The 18,659-nt window shown below is 42.3% G+C and overlaps 1 protein-coding gene across 2 annotated transcripts in view; it reads left to right on the top strand.

Annotated features, from left to right (window-relative positions):
* LOC116947640 (uncharacterized) overlaps nt 1-18,119 on the top strand; it is a 53,862-nt gene extending 35,743 nt beyond the window's left edge. For both annotated transcript variants that reach the window (XM_032963625.2, XM_032963624.2), the window contains 30 exons: nt 256-315; nt 1,399-1,536; nt 1,682-1,735; nt 1,864-1,908; nt 2,191-2,319; nt 3,120-3,182; nt 3,291-3,326; nt 3,750-3,821; nt 3,935-3,970; nt 4,393-4,479; nt 4,605-4,658; nt 4,973-5,008; nt 6,343-6,405; nt 6,597-6,686; nt 7,496-7,531; nt 7,659-7,712; nt 7,923-7,970; nt 8,090-8,179; nt 8,345-8,381; nt 8,494-8,583; nt 8,754-8,803; nt 8,899-9,036; nt 9,430-9,568; nt 9,659-9,729; nt 10,853-10,981; nt 11,469-11,510; nt 11,716-12,078; nt 12,907-13,104; nt 13,988-14,103; nt 14,318-18,119. In XM_032963625.2, coding sequence (XP_032819516.2) covers nt 256-315; nt 1,399-1,536; nt 1,682-1,735; nt 1,864-1,908; nt 2,191-2,319; nt 3,120-3,182; nt 3,291-3,326; nt 3,750-3,821; nt 3,935-3,970; nt 4,393-4,479; nt 4,605-4,658; nt 4,973-5,008; nt 6,343-6,405; nt 6,597-6,686; nt 7,496-7,531; nt 7,659-7,712; nt 7,923-7,970; nt 8,090-8,179; nt 8,345-8,381; nt 8,494-8,583; nt 8,754-8,803; nt 8,899-9,036; nt 9,430-9,568; nt 9,659-9,729; nt 10,853-10,981; nt 11,469-11,510; nt 11,716-12,078; nt 12,907-13,104; nt 13,988-14,103; nt 14,318-14,537 — 2,784 coding nt within the window. In that variant the 3' untranslated portion in view covers nt 14,538-18,119. The remainder of the gene's footprint in view (nt 1-255; nt 316-1,398; nt 1,537-1,681; nt 1,736-1,863; nt 1,909-2,190; nt 2,320-3,119; nt 3,183-3,290; nt 3,327-3,749; nt 3,822-3,934; nt 3,971-4,392; nt 4,480-4,604; nt 4,659-4,972; nt 5,009-6,342; nt 6,406-6,596; nt 6,687-7,495; nt 7,532-7,658; nt 7,713-7,922; nt 7,971-8,089; nt 8,180-8,344; nt 8,382-8,493; nt 8,584-8,753; nt 8,804-8,898; nt 9,037-9,429; nt 9,569-9,658; nt 9,730-10,852; nt 10,982-11,468; nt 11,511-11,715; nt 12,079-12,906; nt 13,105-13,987; nt 14,104-14,317) is intronic.
* The last annotated feature ends 540 nt before the right edge of the window (nt 18,120-18,659 follow it).

The following is an 18,659-nucleotide window of genomic DNA, read 5'->3' as shown; positions in this document are numbered from 1 at the left end:
TGCTCCAAGAGTTTTAAGTCTTTACAGCTACTTGCACTCAAAAAAGGTAAATACACACCAAACAGCATTACATTTCATGTACATTCCTTACATGCAGTATTGTAAATATTGTTAAGTTCGTTAAACACAAGTGTGTGTGTTTTTATACTTATTTATTTCAAACCAGATAATACTTTACATTCGATAAGTATCTGAATGGCTAATGTCAGGCCACCATTCCACACAGAGCTTACTTTGTCATTAATCTGCTTGCAGAACATGGTGAACGTTGAAGGCTCAGGATACTCAGAAGACGATGATGTGGACATGGCTCGAGTGAGTGTGGCATCTTGTTTTTATTTTGTTTATTTTTTGGCTTGTCCTCGGCCTTCAATATATCAAATTCATAGATGTATTGTTTGAATTTAAATATTACACTGCTTCAAGATGAAAGCAATGACATTTTCTTGATTCTAGATTCAAAGTTTTCGTGACTGCAAGGATCCATACTCTTTGGTTCTATTCGGTAAAGTCACGTAGGTAAAAAATAAAACAACAAAAATCACGACGTTTCGGCCACAACACAAGCGTCCTTCATCAGGTGAAGGGATCAGGCTGTCTCGAGGACAGCGCTTGAGTGAAACACAGCCATGCTCAGACCGCGGACCTTTAAGCTGTATGCGAGGAAACAAGGTGCCTTGACAAAGGAATTAGCATAAAAATTAGCATTTGATTGGCCGACTTAGCATAGAGGTGGTGTACGTGCGGGTGGACTTGCCGTTTGGCGTGGGGGGGGAGGGGGAGTTTACCTATTGATGGTGTGAAAAGGGAATTTTTAAGAGCTGCGAAAGTTTGGGGTACCACTACTTGAAAAATAAACTGTACCATTAAACATTAAACTAATTTTCAATGGTACAGTATATTTTTCAAGTAGTGGTACCCCAAACTTTCGCAGCTCTTAAAAATTCCCTTTTCACACCATCAATAGGTAAACTCCCCCTCCCCCCCGCGCCAAACGGCAAGTCCACCCGCACGTACACCACCTCTATGCTACGTCGGCCAATCAAATGCTAATTTTTATGCTAATTCCTTTGTCAAGGCACCTTGTTTCCTCGCACACAGCTTAAAAGTCCGCGGTCTAAGCGTAGCTGTGTTTCACTCCAGCGCTGTCCTCGTGACAGCCTGGTCCCTTCACCTGATGAAGGCCGCTTGTGTTGTGGCTGAAACGTCGTGATTTTTGTTGCTTTATTTTTTACCTACGTGACTTTACCGAATAGAACCAAAGAGTATGGACATTTTCTTGACAAATTCCATTATTCTCTGCAGTTTTGCATTGTTGGCACACAATAGACACAAAAATTATGAACATGTATTGTCCTCTTGCTTGTCCATTTTGTTCCTGCATCCCCCAAACTCCAGGGCCCCCCCGGTCCTCGCGGACTACCAGGTGCTCAAGGCCCCCCAGGAGTGCCCGGCCTACCCGGGAAGCCTGGGATATTTGGGATGAACGTCTCAGAAATTGCCAAACTTGGAACCTCAGGCCTTTCTGGGATTCCAGTAAGTGACTGCTCTGCTAATAGGGTAACGGTCTTCATGCAGCCATCCACAGGATCACAGTTGCATTGCGAGAATTATATTTTTCTTTCTCATACCACGTAAACCTCACGTGGCTCTGTAATCACACTGGCATTGTGTTCTGCAGGGACCTCCTGGGAGTGATGGTGCTCCTGGACTAAATGGTTTAAAAGGAGAACATGTGAGTACATATTTTTTCATCCTCAAGCATAACATTATTCGTATGTGCAGTTAAACATTTTTTTGTAATTTTATGCACATGTTACGTACTGTAAGTCTTGCAATTGAATGTCTCTGTTCTTTTAACAGGGTGACCCAGGCCAAGCTGGGCCGCCTGGACCTATTGGACCCAAGGTAAGAATGAAAATATAAATTTTACCTGAGTTTAATAATATTCGTAAAAATATTACGCAAAATTGTTTGAAAATGTTGATATGAATGAACTAAATATTATAACACCTCTGCTGTAAAGCTCTCTGATGTATTTTTGGCAAACACCACACAGTGTGACCCAAAAACACATCGGAGAGCTAAATATTTTGACACGAATTCTGGTGTGTAATGATTGCAGATGTTAAGTCAATTTCAGCAAGTGGAGAAACGATCCTCGTGTGGCATCTGTGTGCGTTTGCTCAGGGAGAAGCTGGTGTGGCAGGAGCAGCGGGACCCCCTGGGGTCCAAGGGTTGATTGGGAACACTGGGCCACCTGGGCCCCCTGGCCCCCCAGGTCCTGCTGCATCTTCCACTGCTGGCTTTTATGAACCGGTGAGATGTGGGTTTCTGGCAGCTTTGCAATCTCACGGTCTTATGCGTAAAACACATTTTCTGAAGCGTAACTAACTTTTTTTCCAGAAAAAAAAGGTAAAAAAACCTATTCTCATATTTTGGTACTGGCAAAGGAGGTCCCATGATGTAGTTGCTCACTCCGAGCTCTCATTACTCTGATAATGCATTGTCTTCGTGCTGTACGCATTTTGGCATCCTCTGGTCTAACACCGTTTGAGATGAGGCTCAAAAGAAAGCTGTTTCTGGTGTCGACCAATCAGTTTAAAAGACAATGCATATATTATCAGTGTTTTTTGTTTGAATTCTGACCACAAGTATTGTAGTTAATGCAGACATGATTCCTTGTAAAAGGTGTTTTTTTTTGTTGCCAGACAAAAAGGGAAAAAAACCTATTCTCGTAACTAACTGCTTCAGTTTCTCATGCTGTTAAATCAGTCATTAACATGACTTCTCCCACCACTTCTCCGTGGTGTTGAATTTGCAGATCCTGAAGGAATGATGGGCTGGTTCAAACTTGTTTGGAATTTTTTATATTGATCTCACGATTGAGAGCCTGTAAGCTTTGCCAGCTGTGCTACATCCCAGCTATCATTTAGCAGAACATTCGTGTTTTCATTGACTGCATGTTGAATTGACACTCAGCCATTTGGTTAGGGTCCTCAAGTAACTGTATGATTATTTATATCCTGAATGCATTTTTGAACAGTTTCAGTTTAGTTCAAATAGACGTTTACTCCCTGGTGTTTGAGAAAATAGCGTTTGTGCTACTGGTGTTGCAGGGAGAGCCGGGAGCTCATGGGATTGCTGGACCTCAGGGATCACCTGGCATTCCTGGGCCAATGGTGAGTGTAGCAGAGCACACGTTCACGTTCCATGCATCACTGGTGACACATACCAAGAGGCTTGACACCGAGACATCTCTTTCTATATCCACTTTTTTCTGATTTCAGGGGGAAAAAGGTGATCCAGGGACTCCTGGATTTGATGTGAGTTATTGTTTTACAGTTTTTCCTACAGCACATTATTTATTCCGGTCATTATCGCAGTGTCTTTTGGCTAGCCATCGAACAAAGATGGCCACGCATCGCACGCATTCAGATGCACTTCTAAAGCTGTCTAGCACGCTCTTACTTCTAATATTATGAAGCAACTGGAGCTATGCACTTTTAAATATTTTATAAACACATTTTTAAAATCTGATTTTGTGTTAGGTTTGTTGTCCTTCCCCCGCACCTCCCGATTAGCACGGTTGTTTATGTACGTTGCGAAATAAGTTCAACATACATATAAAAATGTTTCACTTTTAAAGTCGCCTCTCTTTATGATGTGCGTACTCAGTATTGAGAAGCGGCATGACACGGCGCGGTGAGCACCGGGCACCTTGTGTGACGTTCGTGTCTGTGACTCAGGGCACGGCGGGCCTGCCGGGACCCATTGGGCCCAGTGGACAAGATGGCCGTCCTGGGCTGCCAGGGCCCACAGTGAGTTTCCCCCCTTTGTGCTGAGTCCTGCTCTATATGGGCCTTTGTTTTACAAGAAACTTTTTTTGTGAATTTGTATTTTTTTCCTTAATTGTATTGTTGGTGTGTTTTAGGGCATCAAAGGAGAAAAGGGGGAAGCGGGACAAGAGGTATGTACAGATTATATATGTTAATTCCAAATGTATTCAATCAAATGTTTGTTATGAACTGTCTCTTTGAAGGAGGATGTGCGCCAAAGAAAGCAATATAATAAACGTGGTAATAACATTTATTACAAAAACCCTAAATACAATAACATTTAGCAATAATAATAATTAACATTTAAACAAAACTTCATGTTTCAGTAAAATATATTTCACGTAAAGTATAATGTATAGCTCAAAAGAACTTGCATTCATATTGACCAAGAAACAAGTGAAATAAACCATAAAACATTTAACAAGACAATCTTTAAAATGTGACTTTAGAAGGGATTGTGTTTAAACGTAAAGGAATAGCAGCTAGCAGATTACGTTTGTCAAAACGTATGTTGGGCTGCACCTCCAAATCACTGCATTTTCTGCCTTTGCAGGGGGAGCCAGGGCAGGATGGCATCGGAATTCCCGGGCTGCCCGGGCCACCGGGCCCCCCTGGGCCACCATTGACAAATATCCTGGATGTGAGCCTACTGCCCTTCCCTGTCGAAAGTGGAGTCACAAAAACAATCCTCTCGGTTATTGCATGCTCACCTTTTCCATGAACCGGCATTGTGGAGAGTAACTCACCGCAATGTTGTGTCTACAGGGGCTGGACGATATTGAGCAACTTCTGGGACGACCAGGAAACCCTGGACCTCCGGTATGAATGTCAAGGCTTACTGCCTCGAAAGAAATGATGGCTCTTTTATATAGAGCCAATAATTGCAGACAATGTTTTTTATGTCAAAGCATTCCAATAAAAAATAGACAAACGAATTGTCATTCTAGTAATCTTGTTGATTGTAAATTTAACAAAGATTCTCAATTGCTCATTATGCTATCTTATTCAGCATCTCAATATTTGATTAATTATGGAGTATATAATTTGCAGAAAAACTATTGGTGTCTATGTTGCTGGCATGAACATTTATCCGATGCATCATATAAATACTAACACTGTAATTTCTCATGCAGGGAGCAGAAGGCATGCCCGGTCAAGCTGGCTTCCCGGTAAGCTGAACGCAACACATCACAGCAAAGTTTTGTTTATGCAAACTAAGTGGGTACGTAACTTAAATATGTTATATTATTTATGAATGAGCAATGTAATTTTTAGCATTATACATATTTATGAACTATCACTTTTTTATTCCGAATTTAATGTGGAATCGCACTTTAGTGTTTAGATTTGCTTTGGTTTTAGTTTTATTGATGCTGCTTTATTTTATATGTGCAATTTTGGAATCGAAATTGTGATTTAACCCAGGGCTCCCTTGCGAATAGGACCACACGTCATATTGACTTACTGGCTTGTTGTTCATCTCCTGGTGAACAAAAAGTTGACTACTATCAGTAAATAAAAAAGCCTCATCCATGCACGGACATCCGTATAAAGTATTTTGTGCACATTGTTGATTCATCCTATTCCAGGCAATGATGGGACCTGTCTCTTTGGTTCTTTCGGTAAAGTCACGTATAAATAAATAAAAGATCGTGACGTTTCGATTGCAACACAAGCAACCGTCATCATGTGAGAACTGTATGTAAATGCAAGCTCGGAGAGAGACATACAGAGAGAGAGAGAGACAAACACAAGAGAGATACATACAGAGAGAGAGACAAATACACACAGAGAAACACACATAGAGAGAGACATAGAGAGCCACACACGCAGAGAGAGACACACACAGAGACACACAGAGAAACAATGCCTCTGTGACGAGGTATTATATAGATCCCAGAAGGGGAGGGAGCGGGGGTGGGGAGAAGGGGCTGCAGTAACAGGATAAGTCAGCGGCATGGGGGAGAGAGAGGTGGGGGTTGGGGCAGATAAATTAGCATTTCATTGAGAGACAAGAGGGGGATGGGATCTGCAGCAGGGGGAGAGAAATTAGAAGTTTGATAAATCAAACCTAGAAAACTTAGAAATGTAATGCAATGCAACACAGAGAGTCGGCTAACACAACAGTTAATACTTTACCCAGTTGATCACGTTCTTCCAAAGATTGCTAAATTTGAAGTTAAGTGTGAGTTGTGTGGAAATCCTCCCAGTAGAGGTGGTTCAATCTATGTGTCCCTCCTCTATGTGTGCCTCTATCTGTGTGTATCTCTCTCTGTGTATGTGTCTCTCTCCGTGTCTGTGTTTGTCTCTCTCTCTGAGCTTGCATTTACATACAGTTCTCACCTGATGACGGTTGCTTGTGTTGCAATCAAAACATCGTAATAATTTTTTTTCTACGTGACTTAACCGAAAGAACCAAAGAGTAATTCCCGCAATCACGAAAGCTTCAAATCAAGATTAATGGGACCTGTGTTTAACAATGCACGTGCGTGTTACATGGCAGGGGCCTCGCGGTCCCAAGGGAGAACTTGGAAACACTGGGCATCCCGGACTGAATGGTATCAAGGTGAGAACAGCGTTGCTCCTTTTAGCTGAGCTCATGTCCTATTCATTCTCAGAGAACTATCCCTTTTATGTCACATATTGAGCAGCTAACGTTTGAGTGAATAGAAAATAGGTTTTCTTGTGATTATGTATCCATTGTATAGGTTTTCTATCATTTTGCTTTCACACTGATTGCATTGTTTTTTTCTTTAGGGTGAGAAAGGGGAATCTGGAGGTTACTTTGCTCTCGACGATGGATTCAGGGGTGATATTACAGGACCACCTGGAATTAAAGGACAGAAGGTATGTATGTCATGGTTACTTAATGCATGTAAAAATAGCTTTCAATTGTTTCCAGACCGAATGTTAATAAAACATTTGAGGAAAATAGAAGGCAGCCTGTGGTAAAAAAAAGGTAGTACATCGTCAATTATAATGTATCTACTGCTAATGAAGGCCTCCCCAAGTTGTAACCCTTCCTTACAATCTTAAGATGCATCAATTAATCTGGCTTCTGTACACGACTGGATCTCATCGTTATATATCCGCTGTGGTCTTTCACTTCGCGTGGTCGCTTCTTTGGCTGCTGCTTTGTCATCAGTCTCAACCATAGACCATTATCCCTTCTCGTGATGTGTCCTGCCTGAGGCCACTTACGTTCCTTAGCAGTCAATACGATGTTCCTAAGTTGCATTTGTTCTCTGATCCTTGTTCTCCGAAAGTAACAAACAACTTCAAAAAGGGACTCGGGTCAAGGAAGTATGTGTTCACCAAAGTTACTCGCAGTGACATGGGAAGATATCGTTTAGGAATTGCATAGGATAAATCACGCGTAAACATACATAAAAATACATAAACATTGATCATCTCAAAATTTCTTATGACAACCAATTGAAATGAATTGCAGGCAGTAATAGAATTACTGAAATAAATAAATCTTCAAAGTGGGGCTCAAGATAAATATAAGTTAAAGAGAACATTACATACATGTTATCTCAACAATTGAAGGTATCTGGCAAAGTTTATAAGTACAACACAACAATAATAATGTACAATACTTTTTAAGTGTTTATTTTCAGTGGTTCATAAAGAGTTTTCTTTTTCTTTTACAGGGTGATATCGGGTTACCTGGGTCGTCAGGATTGATGGTACCTTTCAGACTTTATTATCAAGAATTACATTTTATTTACACTATTTTCTCATTCAATGCTTTATACTGTGATTACTGTATATAATACTCGTCAACATGTAATTTTATGTTGTTTTCCTTTTTAGGGACCAGAAGGGCCAAAAGGGACGAAAGGGGAAATAGGACTACCTGGACGTCCGGTAGGAAATGAATAGTCAGTTTACCTTCCAATAAATGAGCAAATTGTCGATACAAAAGTAATATAAACACCTATTGGTCAATGGGTTTAATCCATTCATTATCAATAATTATTACTGAGTATTAGAGTGAAGGCATTCATAAATACATTCAGCGTAAGAACAATGCAATGTTTGTGATGTGGGGTTTTTGTCATTCTCTGTGAATGTCAGGGTCGGCCTGGTGTCAATGGGCCCAAGGGAGAGCCAGGAGGATTTGGTGTAAGCATCGCACTACCTTGTTTCAAATGTAATTTTCAGCTCGGTTTGTGCAACACGGCACATGTTGCATAGGGAAAGATAATGCAGCAGAGGTGAATCCGAATTGTGTTGCGTTGCAGTCGTCCTCCGGCGCAGCTGGGCCCCCTGGTCCTCCTGGCCCCCCCGGCCCCCCAGGATTGCCCAGTGGTCATGGATTCTCGTCCAACCAGGTTCTCACTTTTGATGACATCTCGTTTTGCGTGGTGGATGTATTTGTTAAACTCCTTGCCACTTAACTTGTTTCTGACTGTAAAGAATACACACGTTTTATTTCATTGCTGTGAAAGGATAAATGAGTTTGAAATAAAAAGCTCTGCCTCCTGATTTGTCCTCAGGTTGAAACGTACGGCGAGTTTTCTCGAAGAGATTTAAGTAGGTCACATCCAATTTCCTCCATGTTAAAGCAGTAAATGTCTTATCTCAGTAAACAGCTACACCTGATACATTCCGTCTAAAACTTCACAAACACTTTTCATCATCGCAGTTGTGAAAGGGGAACGTGGCTTCCCCGGGCTTCCTGGGACACCGGGAACTAAAGGAGAGAGGGGGACGGCAGGACAGCCCGGGCCCCCAGGTCTTGCGCACTCGCACACCACCGCTGCCTCACAGAATCAAAATCTTTATTTATTCTGGAGGAATCTGATGAGCTAAACCGCTCTTTATCACAGATGACCTGACACAGCAATTATCTTGCTGTGACCCCTTTCTGTGCCATGATTGTCATTTGTTGTTGTCTTTGTCTAGGACCCCATTACTCCAACTTCCTGAACGAGTTTGGAGGCAACATAGCCAAGGTAATGATCGTCTGGGTGCTTAATCTTAACGTTGCAGCACTGTTATTGTTTTATTGTTGTCTTCATCACTGCACTTTGCCTTGTGTCGTGCGCAGGGAGACAGGGGAGATGTTGGTCTCCAGGGTCAGAAAGGGGAGCCCGGAGGTGGAGGGTATGGTCACTGGTCAGGAGGAGGCCCAGGTTCTGCCGGGCCCCCTGGAAGAGACGGAGATCCTGGCAGGCCCGGGCCACCTGTACGTCACAGTCGGAGCCCATGCATTTATATCCCCTAGGGTTATTAAATTAAGGGTACAGCCATGTAAACAGGCGAGGCAATAAAGTCTCTACCTCTCGGTGAATTGTGAATGTGTTTTAATCGGTTACTTTTGTATATTGCACTGTACATATGTATGCACTAATATATCTGTCCATTCTGGAACAGTCAGCCAAATGCCATCTAGAGGAGTTTTCTTGAGCTGCATCTAGTGGTGGTCTTTGGACCAGCAGTGGCATTAAAATGAGCAATAAATTGCAGGGCAGCACTTTTATCCTTACCATATTTGTACAGTTACGTACGTGTATTAAAAGCATAAAATGTGACAAAAATGCATACAAAGATTGTGTGCGTGTGTGTTTGGTGCATTAAGGGTGACTCCATTCCCGGGCCCATGGGATTGCCTGGGCCTGTGGGGCCTCCTGGCCCTGCTGGTTACGGCCATCCTGGACCTCCTGGGCCCCCCGGACCCCCCGGATTGCCCGGATCATCAGACTACGCTTCCGGCGGTGGTTAGTGCGGCCGTATTATTCTTCCACTGCAAGTGTTGTTTGGCCTCGCGAAACCGTGCGCAAATGAACGTGTGGTGGTTTTGTGCGCAGATCGTGTGCTGGGAGCGGCCGGGTACCCAGGGCCACCTGGTGCCCCTGGGCCTCCTGGGCCAGCCAGTGGGGTACGATATTTAAACTAAAATATTTTCTTACGCTTATTCTAATGAATAACAGATTCGTACATTTTCTTTTCAGCTATATTGCCAAGCTAAAATGAACTGTAATTCTTGAAAAGTAAAGCATTTAAAAAGTATTGAAAAACGGGTCAAAGAAAGCTGCAGTGAAGTTCAATAAGTATGACAAAAATTGCTTACGTATGTACAGTTTACATACAATGAACAAAATACCTCACAGAGAGGATCAACCGTTAAACACATCAGAGTATGTTTACCTAGGGAAGTATTGATGTCAGACTTGGATAAAACTGAAGTTTCTATTTTAAAACCAACATACCAATTTACCTAAATAAGAACATTTTCATCGATGTATATGACCTGCTATACCATTTGTATCAGAAACATGGACATTGACCGGAAATAATGGAACCATTGATTGTATGCAAGTTAGAGATATCACATTGACTGTTGAGAAAAGTAATTGGGCTTGGGCAGGACACATTGCTAGAAGTGGCTGATAGCCAATGGAAGAGACTGATGATGGAGTAGCAGACAAAGGAAAGAACACAGCTGATATCATGGCTACAGCAGAGATGGAGCAATGGGATTAATTAATGTGCAAGAGTGGGATAAGTTTTGCCATCGCAGGCCCATGCAGGATGGTGACAATATGGGGAGGCCTTCATCCAGCAGCAGGTTGATCGTGGCTAATGATGATTTTAATTTTAAAGCCAAAATTATTAATGTTCATCAATTGTACACAAATATTGCCCAAGAGGGCAGAACACACTATGAACTTTAATGGGGCTCTGCTGCATAGAAGGCAGTGAATAAGAGCAATCTTAAAACAGACCGATGTATACCTGTCAACCCATATGGTTCATCCGTATTCTTGTACAGGGAAATTGAGTTTTCAAGTCCATACGGCGTACAGCCATTTCAATATGGGCAAAAATATATAATTATATATTTCTTGGTGTTTCTCCCTTGTGATGGAACTTTGTAGGATCCCGTTGAGGTTTATAAGGGCAATAAGGTAGGCACTGATACGGGGTTGACACGGGGTTGACACGGGGTTGACAGGTATGCCGATGTAGATTACTGACCACACTTGCGTTGTGCGCGCCAGGTGAGTTCGGTGCAGAGCATCGCAATGCTGGGCCGCATGGCTTCCTCCTTCGTCGAGGGCTCCTTGGTGTACGTGATGGAGCGCAGTGAGGTGTACATGCGTGTGCGAGACGGCTGGAGGCAGATCAGTGTAAGTGCTTTAGTGCAGTAGCGTTGAGTGTGTAGAGCTCTGGTGTTGTATGCGTGTGTGTGTGTGTGAAGTCGTGGTGTTGTGTGGGGAGCGGTGTTGTAGCGGTTAGCGTGTTGCGCTATGAACCCGGCAATTCCTGCTCACGGCCAACACCAGTTATGATTATCTTAACCAGTCCTGGGCCACCCCTATGTTGACTAAGCCTTAAATGAGTACTTGGTGCAGTGTGTAAAATCATCGCAACTGGCGAGACAAAGGAAATCGGGCCTGGTGCAGACCACCCACACCCTCATGTACCGTTCGGGCCATCATAGGTGCTCGCTAACAGCACTTGCCCCAACAGTCTGTTAAAGGTTTATACGGAGGATCTGTTTTTTAGTGTTGTGTGTGTGTGTGGAGCGGCCATGTTGTAGTGTGTGCAGTGTGTATCGTGTATGTGGAGTAGCGGTATTTAAATCATCAACTTGATCTTGTTTCCTTTCCTTAGCTGGGTGAAGTCATTCCAATTCCCAGAGAAGATGATGAATCTGTGAGTACTGTATATGGCATTTCAAACTCTTTATTTCTTCTCATTGTGATGCCAATTATTGTCAAATATTCGTTTGATTACGTGTAAAATATTTATGATCCAGTTAAAAACTACTTTCATAGCAGCAGCGGGGATGCACTCTGAAATCTGAATCGCACCTCCGTCGGAGTAACGAAGCATCCTACGGTGCCCGTTTGTCACGTAGGTGTCTTCACGGGTGGTGAATGTGGTCAATCCTCTGCCACGGTTTCCCGTAGTGGATCGCATCCCCACAAACAACCACAGGGAGAGTGGCAATCGGGGAGACAACGATCTGCCCAAGCCACACGGCGACCGCGGCTCGCACGTGCACCACATCTCCCACGTGGAACGTGCGTCACATGGGAGCGGTGGGCAGCATGCTTCACATGGGGGGGTGCAACAGCCCTCGCACGGGGGTGGGGGGCACGGAGACTGGCGTGACGACCGGCACGGCTCTGCGGCGAGCAGCTCAGGACACCGGTCGCACGAGATCAGCTACCACGAAAACAGCCCTCCACGAGTACTTCCCGGCAGTGGCCAATCCGGGGTGGGTTCTGTTTTCCCGTGACCTCTTGTTGTTGAGTGACTTTGTATAGCAGCACATAGATGTATCTGCTAGCCATCGAACGTATGTATGTACGTATGTATGCATGTTGAACTTAAATCGCACCATACGTCGTCAACTATGGTAATCAGAAGTGCAGGACAAATAAAGTTGAAAACCCGGTTGAAGAACAAAAACAGTCACTGTATCATGCAATTTCAGATGCGTTTCTCCGGCCGTCTGGAACGCTCTTCTTTCCGATATTAGAAAGCCACTGAAGCTATGCACTTTTAAATCTAGATTTACAGCTCATTTCTTTTGAACTGCTTTTGGTGTTTAGTTTGTTCTTCCGCTGCACCTCTGATTAGCATGGTTGGCTTTGTACGGTACGAAAGAAGTTCAACATACATACACGTCCAAGTCTGATGGTTAAAGGATAGCCTTGGGGTAAGCTGCATGGATGTCCTCAATTTGATGACAATACTTTTCATTTCCGGAACAAATACACTCAACTAATGGACTGTGTGAAGGTTATTTTTGTTCTGTCCGTGTTCCCTTCGCTTGATTGCAGGGATTGATTTCTCACTGGTAGACTGGAGTAGCTAGGTGAATAGTAGCCACAGCCATAGCAACAGGTAAACATGATGTGGTGTGCTGGGTGCCGAAATATTTTCAGGTCACATATAGAATAGTGTGAAATTAACTGTGAAAATTGTATACGCAAGCTGGGCTGTGCCATGTCACCAAAGTGCATGCATACAATAAATCGCGCATATAAAAGTTAACAATTCAGAATCTCGCTTCAACGATCGCCGTGATGTGTGCGCACAGCTGCACCTGATAGCACTGAATGAGCCGCAGCCCGGAGCCATGCACGGGATCCGCGGCGCCGACTTCCAGTGCTTCCAGCAGGCGCGCGCCATCGGCCTGCACGGTACCTTCCGTGCCTTCCTTTCCTCCAAGGTGCAGGACCTGGTCTCCATCGTGCGCCGCGCCGATCGCGACTCCATGCCCATCATCAACCTCCGCGTGAGTGCCTACACTCCTGCCACTGACATTTCATCATCTCACCGGTCTTCCGAATCAGCTCCAACCTAGCAGTTTTGGACTTGCTGTGAGAAGAAATTATGTGCACTCAATGTGTAGTGTAGCACAAGAACATGTTTGAAATGCTCCTCCGTGGGGTTTTTCCGGTTGTGCCCTATAGGTCTGATGTATTTCTGGTCCAACCTGAAAACACATTCGAGAGCTAAGCTTAATATGCTTTGCCGCCAATGTCATAACACTGCCCTATAATTGAACATCATATGAACAGAAAGCCATTGATTGTGACATAATTAGCAACCACAAAATCAGTTTTAAGTTCAATTTAATCCCACTTTGTGCTGAATTGATGATAGCACCTGCTGTTGATAAAATCGAGAATAAAATGAAGAATGAAGAATAGTTTGCAATGTGCTGCTGTCACCAAAGCTAGACCATGGATTACATGCTCATTGGTTATTTCGGTAAAGTCATGTAGGTAGGTAGAAAAATAAATAAAGTCACGTCGATAGAAAAATAAAATAAAATATTTATTTTACCGAAAGAACCAAAGAGTGGATTCCTGCGGTCACGAAAGCTTCAAATTAACATGGATTACATGATTTAGCACTCCCTGCACGGCCGATTTGTGAAAAATATCACGACATCCACTAAGCTTTCAAAGAGATAATGAATGGCTTAATAACCTCGCTATACATGGATTTTATGTTGCTGTGGTTTCACCTTGGCATACGAAATACCTGCTGTTAATCGGCCCACGAATTATCTGCTGTGCACAATCATGTGTTAATCGTCATCAGTCACCCAGTGCAAGGAGTAGGAGGCATTGTACTTCATTCCTGTGTTTTTGTTGTTGTGATTTTTTTAGGGAGAAGTTCTATACAGGAACTGGAATGAAATATTCTCGGGCTCGGAGGGGCAGTTGAACTACAATGTTCCCATTTATTCCTTTGACGGCCGAGATATCCTCACGGATCCAGCATGGTAAGGTTGTCGCTGGTTTTTTTCCATACTCTCTGAATAGGTTACAAAGATTTAGATATTTTTTTTACATAACCTCGGTAACATTAAATTCTTGTCCGTGTTGATTGTTGTGCACTGAAGTGATCCCAAGGCTTGCTGCTGTAGAGGGCAGCTTAACAATTGTGTTGCACGTGGATGCGTGTGCGCGTGTGTGTGTGGCGCATGGTATTCCCAGGCCCCAGAAGCACGTGTGGCACGGCTCGGACGCGCACGGCCGCCGGCTTGTCACGCAGTACTGCGAGATGTGGCGTGTGGGCGACAGCGCCGTAACAGGCCAGGCCTCCCCGCTCGCCTCGCGTCGCCTCCTGCAGCAGCAGCCCCTTGGCTGCAGCTCCGTCCTGGCAGTGCTGTGCATCGAGAACAGTGGCGCACACGAGCAGATCCGCAGGCGCTAGGGCTGCACGGCCACAGCTCCGTGTTCCCTCCCTGTGTTTTTTCCCTTTCCTGCCGATGCCTCTTCTCTCCCCCCCCCCCCACGCGTGCGTTTACGTGGATACCGCTCAGAGATCACCGCAATGAACGCGTTTTGTTATCAGTAGCCGTCTTCCTGCGGAGGTCATGTCGAGCCGCTCGCACTGCATCCCCTCCTCCCGTGTCTCTTCCCTGCGCCGTGGCTGTGAGCACGTGGCGCCGGTGTGAGCGAGTGACGTTCACTGACGAGGAGAGTTTGAGTCGACTTTCGCTCTCTCTGCTTTCCCAGAGAATCAAACTCGCCCGAAGAAGTGTATATTACATGTATGAAACAGCACCGTAGATAGGATATAGCGCAAACGACAAATGGGTGCTTTACATGAAAATACGTTTTTGGACACTGCTATTGCTACTACTAATACTACTACTTTTACGACTGATAATAATAATGCAGTAATATAATGTATAATCATATATTGTTATCATTAATGCCACAATTACATAATTTTGCGTAACTCAACACAATGCATATAATGGAGTAATAAGTGATTTAATTCACAAGTTGATTAAAGAGTAAAAATATTCAAGTGCAAGAGATCAATAATCTACAAAATTTACAGAATGATTAGCAGATACATTATTAATGCACTTTATCATCATGGAATGTTCACTGGGAAATTTAATAACTTCTAAGGCACGGTTTTTTTTGTGTGGACAAGGATAAAACATATAACTCTGCTAAGCGATGCCGAAATATATTCTAATTATTATTACTGTGTTATAATTAGTGCGTGGGCTCCAAAGTCTTGTAACATATATTGTAACGATTGTTTATTGCAATCATTAAGAAAGCCCTTCTTAAGATTCAGCTGAGCTTAACTTATCTGTTAATCCTTACCCAATAAAAACAACTGACCACCATTGATGTACTGGCAATGCAGAAAAAGCCAACAATCCGGTTTGCTCATCACTGGGAAGAGAAAAATAACCCAGTCGATAATTCACGTTATTTCTTACAATATTATTTTCATAATGAATTCAAAATTTAATTGGCATTGTGGTATTGCAGATACCCACAGAATCTGAACTCTTTGTGGGGAGGGTGACTGTGCCAGATGGAGGGTAGTGGATCAGAGAAACCACAATGAATGCAATGCAACATGTATTGTAAACACTGAATTTAGTATCCAAGTATTCATCAGTTGGGAAATGGCTAAATTGGAAACTTTTTTTGTTAGAGCATGAAACATTACTGTGTGGTAACAGGCTTAAACAGTGATGCCTCGGTCAGCAATTGATAATAATTTTAATGTGTGTGTCGGTCCCACAGAGCCATGCTCTGAATACTTGAACATCTTTGTGATATTTAAATCTTGTAAAGTAAAAAAAATTACAAGTACAACTAATTTTTTTGCTAATTAAATTACGTCAATAATTTGAGAAATTTTGTCTGATTTTAAAGAAATGACACACGTTTCGGTGAGGAATATATATTTTTGTAAATGTACATCAGCTTATTGTATTTATGCCCCACTAAAATGGTAGTTTTATCTTAAATATCCCGATAGGCTCACGAATTTGCGCCAACAACAAGGCAAGAGACTATACGTTTAATGAATCTAAGCAAGGGTACCATGCACTGCCATGTCCATAAATATATAATGGGGCACAAATTAAACAATTAAATGTAGATTAAAAATATCAGGTGAGTGCTGTGGAGTTACCCATACTGGTCAGGTGTGAGTTAGGTGACTAAAAACTGACGTAGGATTAAACTTTACATTCGTACTAACGTGTTTTATCCCAGGAAAACTCATGAGTCTAATGACATTTTCTGGAGGGTTCTGCTCGGTATTTTTGGATGTTTTTTTCTGATCCTGCCAAAAGCATTGTTGCAGCATGCCTGTTTGACAAATTATACTGAACACAAATTAGCGGTGGTACATAAAATAAATTGCTTGAATACAGATTTTTTTAACGACTACTTTTCGCCACTGGGTAGGTTTTCGCGATTGTGCTGTACAGCTCTCTCGTGTGTTTTCTTGTTGTGCAGTGTGTTGTTCAGCACGATGGCCAACGTATCGCTCCACCTGTTCAGAGCTTTTTCAGTAGCCGATTGAAGTTTCAGAAGCAGCTCCCAGCAGGTGCAATGATAAATAAGACTGTGCTGAACAACACGCTGTACATCCCAGACATGTGGCAGAGAGCTCTATTAACTTTGCACGTACCGAGGGTTTCTGAATTTACATGCCACAGTAAATACATTCAGTTTGGAGCTTGTGTCTGTAGAGGTGAATGTGGCTATGGACCAGATTCGGGCTATACCATCATAAAGGACACATGCCCCACTGGTTTTGAATAAAGCAGTTGAAACATTCATTTTCTCTTTTATGTTGACCGTCGTTCATTGCAAAAAATAACGTGCAAATTGCAACTGAATAACATCAGAAAAAGTTTATCATTTCTGGAGAAAAAAACTATTCCGCTATAATTTCCTCTAAATATGTAATTTTGTAATGTTGATAAGAACATGTGGCATTCAATCTTAACTGTCCCTTAATGACAGCCAATTCCATAGTTGTATACACGTCTCATAAAAGCTTAAAATTGCGAGAAAAAAAAGTTGTGTCATGTGCTCAAGCTGTGCTGAATATACATTGTGACTGGTAGAAGCATACTGCAATGCTCCGCTATTTTGTGCATTTGTCATAATTCTATATGACAAAGAGTATGGTGCAATTTTCAAACAGAAATCCACATGCCTGTAGCACGGATTGGCATGGATTTTACTATATATATATAAAAAAAAATTGTATCTGTATAGTATACCTTCTGCTCGGTACAATATAAAAATATCAACGTATTTTTTTTAAATCGAATGTGTAACTAAATAGTACTATTATTTTAAAGTAGAGTTAATTATCTGCAACTCCGAGCATATGCAAGCTAGTGTGAAAAATATTACCCCTGGCTGACTGTAAGACCAAAAGTTGACAGTAATCTATATATTGCCCGGTGTATTGTATCCAAATACTCTTACTGTAAGGTGGCAAATTAATATATTAACCCATTTAAAATAATCCGTCAAAAGTGATCAGCAAAGCCAAATTAATCTTAAAAACAGTGACCAAACATTGTATCCTACACCTATCGGTCGGTATAACTGGAAAATTTCATGAGCCACTAACTTGTTTTTATGAAAAATTGCAATACCATGTAGTTTACTTTATCTTGTAACATTTAAGTGGCCTTAATAATCCACTGGTGCTGATGTTACCGCTGTAGAGATTAACAGTAACATTTCATGTGAATCATCACTGCATTTGCTTAAAATTGCCATTGTGAGATCTCTTAATGGCAAGAGGAAAGGTTTGTGAATTTTTTGTTAAAGAAATTGGTGTCATGTTTTAACATCATAGTTTGCATGCAATGCATATTAATTTAATAACAGACTCTTTAAAAAACGTATCTTTTGAAGATATATTTTGTATTCTTGAAGCTTTATGTCACTGTAAAGGACCTAGATTAATGTATACACTGGAACTGAATAAAGGAATTGGAAAATATGAAGCACAGGAATATACATTTTTGGGTTTAGCATTTGAAATTATGTTAAGAATAGGTTTTTCCCCTTTTTCTAGCAAAAAAAACACCTTTTACAAGGAATCATGTCTGCATTAACCACACCACTTGTGGTCACAATGCAAGCAAAAAAACATTCTCTGATAATATATGCATTGTCTTTGAAACGAATTGGTCCACACCAGAGACAGCTTTCTCTGTGTTGTCTCTCGAGTATTTCCTGCAGTCACGAAAGCTCAAAATCTCTCATTGACATGCTAATTTCTCTACCCCCCCCCTCTCTCTCTCTGTGCCCCCCTCTCTCTATTTAAGGCCTCGACACAGAGGCGTTGTTTCTCTGTGTACCTATGTGTGTGTGTCTCTCTCTGTGTGGCTCTGTGTTGTCTTTCTCTGCTTATATGTCTGTCTATGTGTCTCCGTGTCTGTCTTGTCTCTCTCTCAAATTTAGCAATCTTTGGAAGAACGTAATCAACCAGGTAGGGTGTTGACTGTTATGTTAGTCGACTCTCTGTGTTGTATTGCAT

The sequence above is a fragment of the Petromyzon marinus genome, chromosome 2 (assembly GCF_048934315.1).
Source record: "Petromyzon marinus isolate PM22_M1 ecotype Great Lakes invasive population chromosome 2, UKy_Petmar_22M1.pri1.0, whole genome shotgun sequence".
NCBI lineage: Eukaryota > Metazoa > Chordata > Hyperoartia > Petromyzontiformes > Petromyzontidae > Petromyzon > Petromyzon marinus.
The sequence above is the reverse complement of the archived record's forward strand: the minus strand, read 5'-3'. Positions and strand labels throughout refer to the sequence as shown.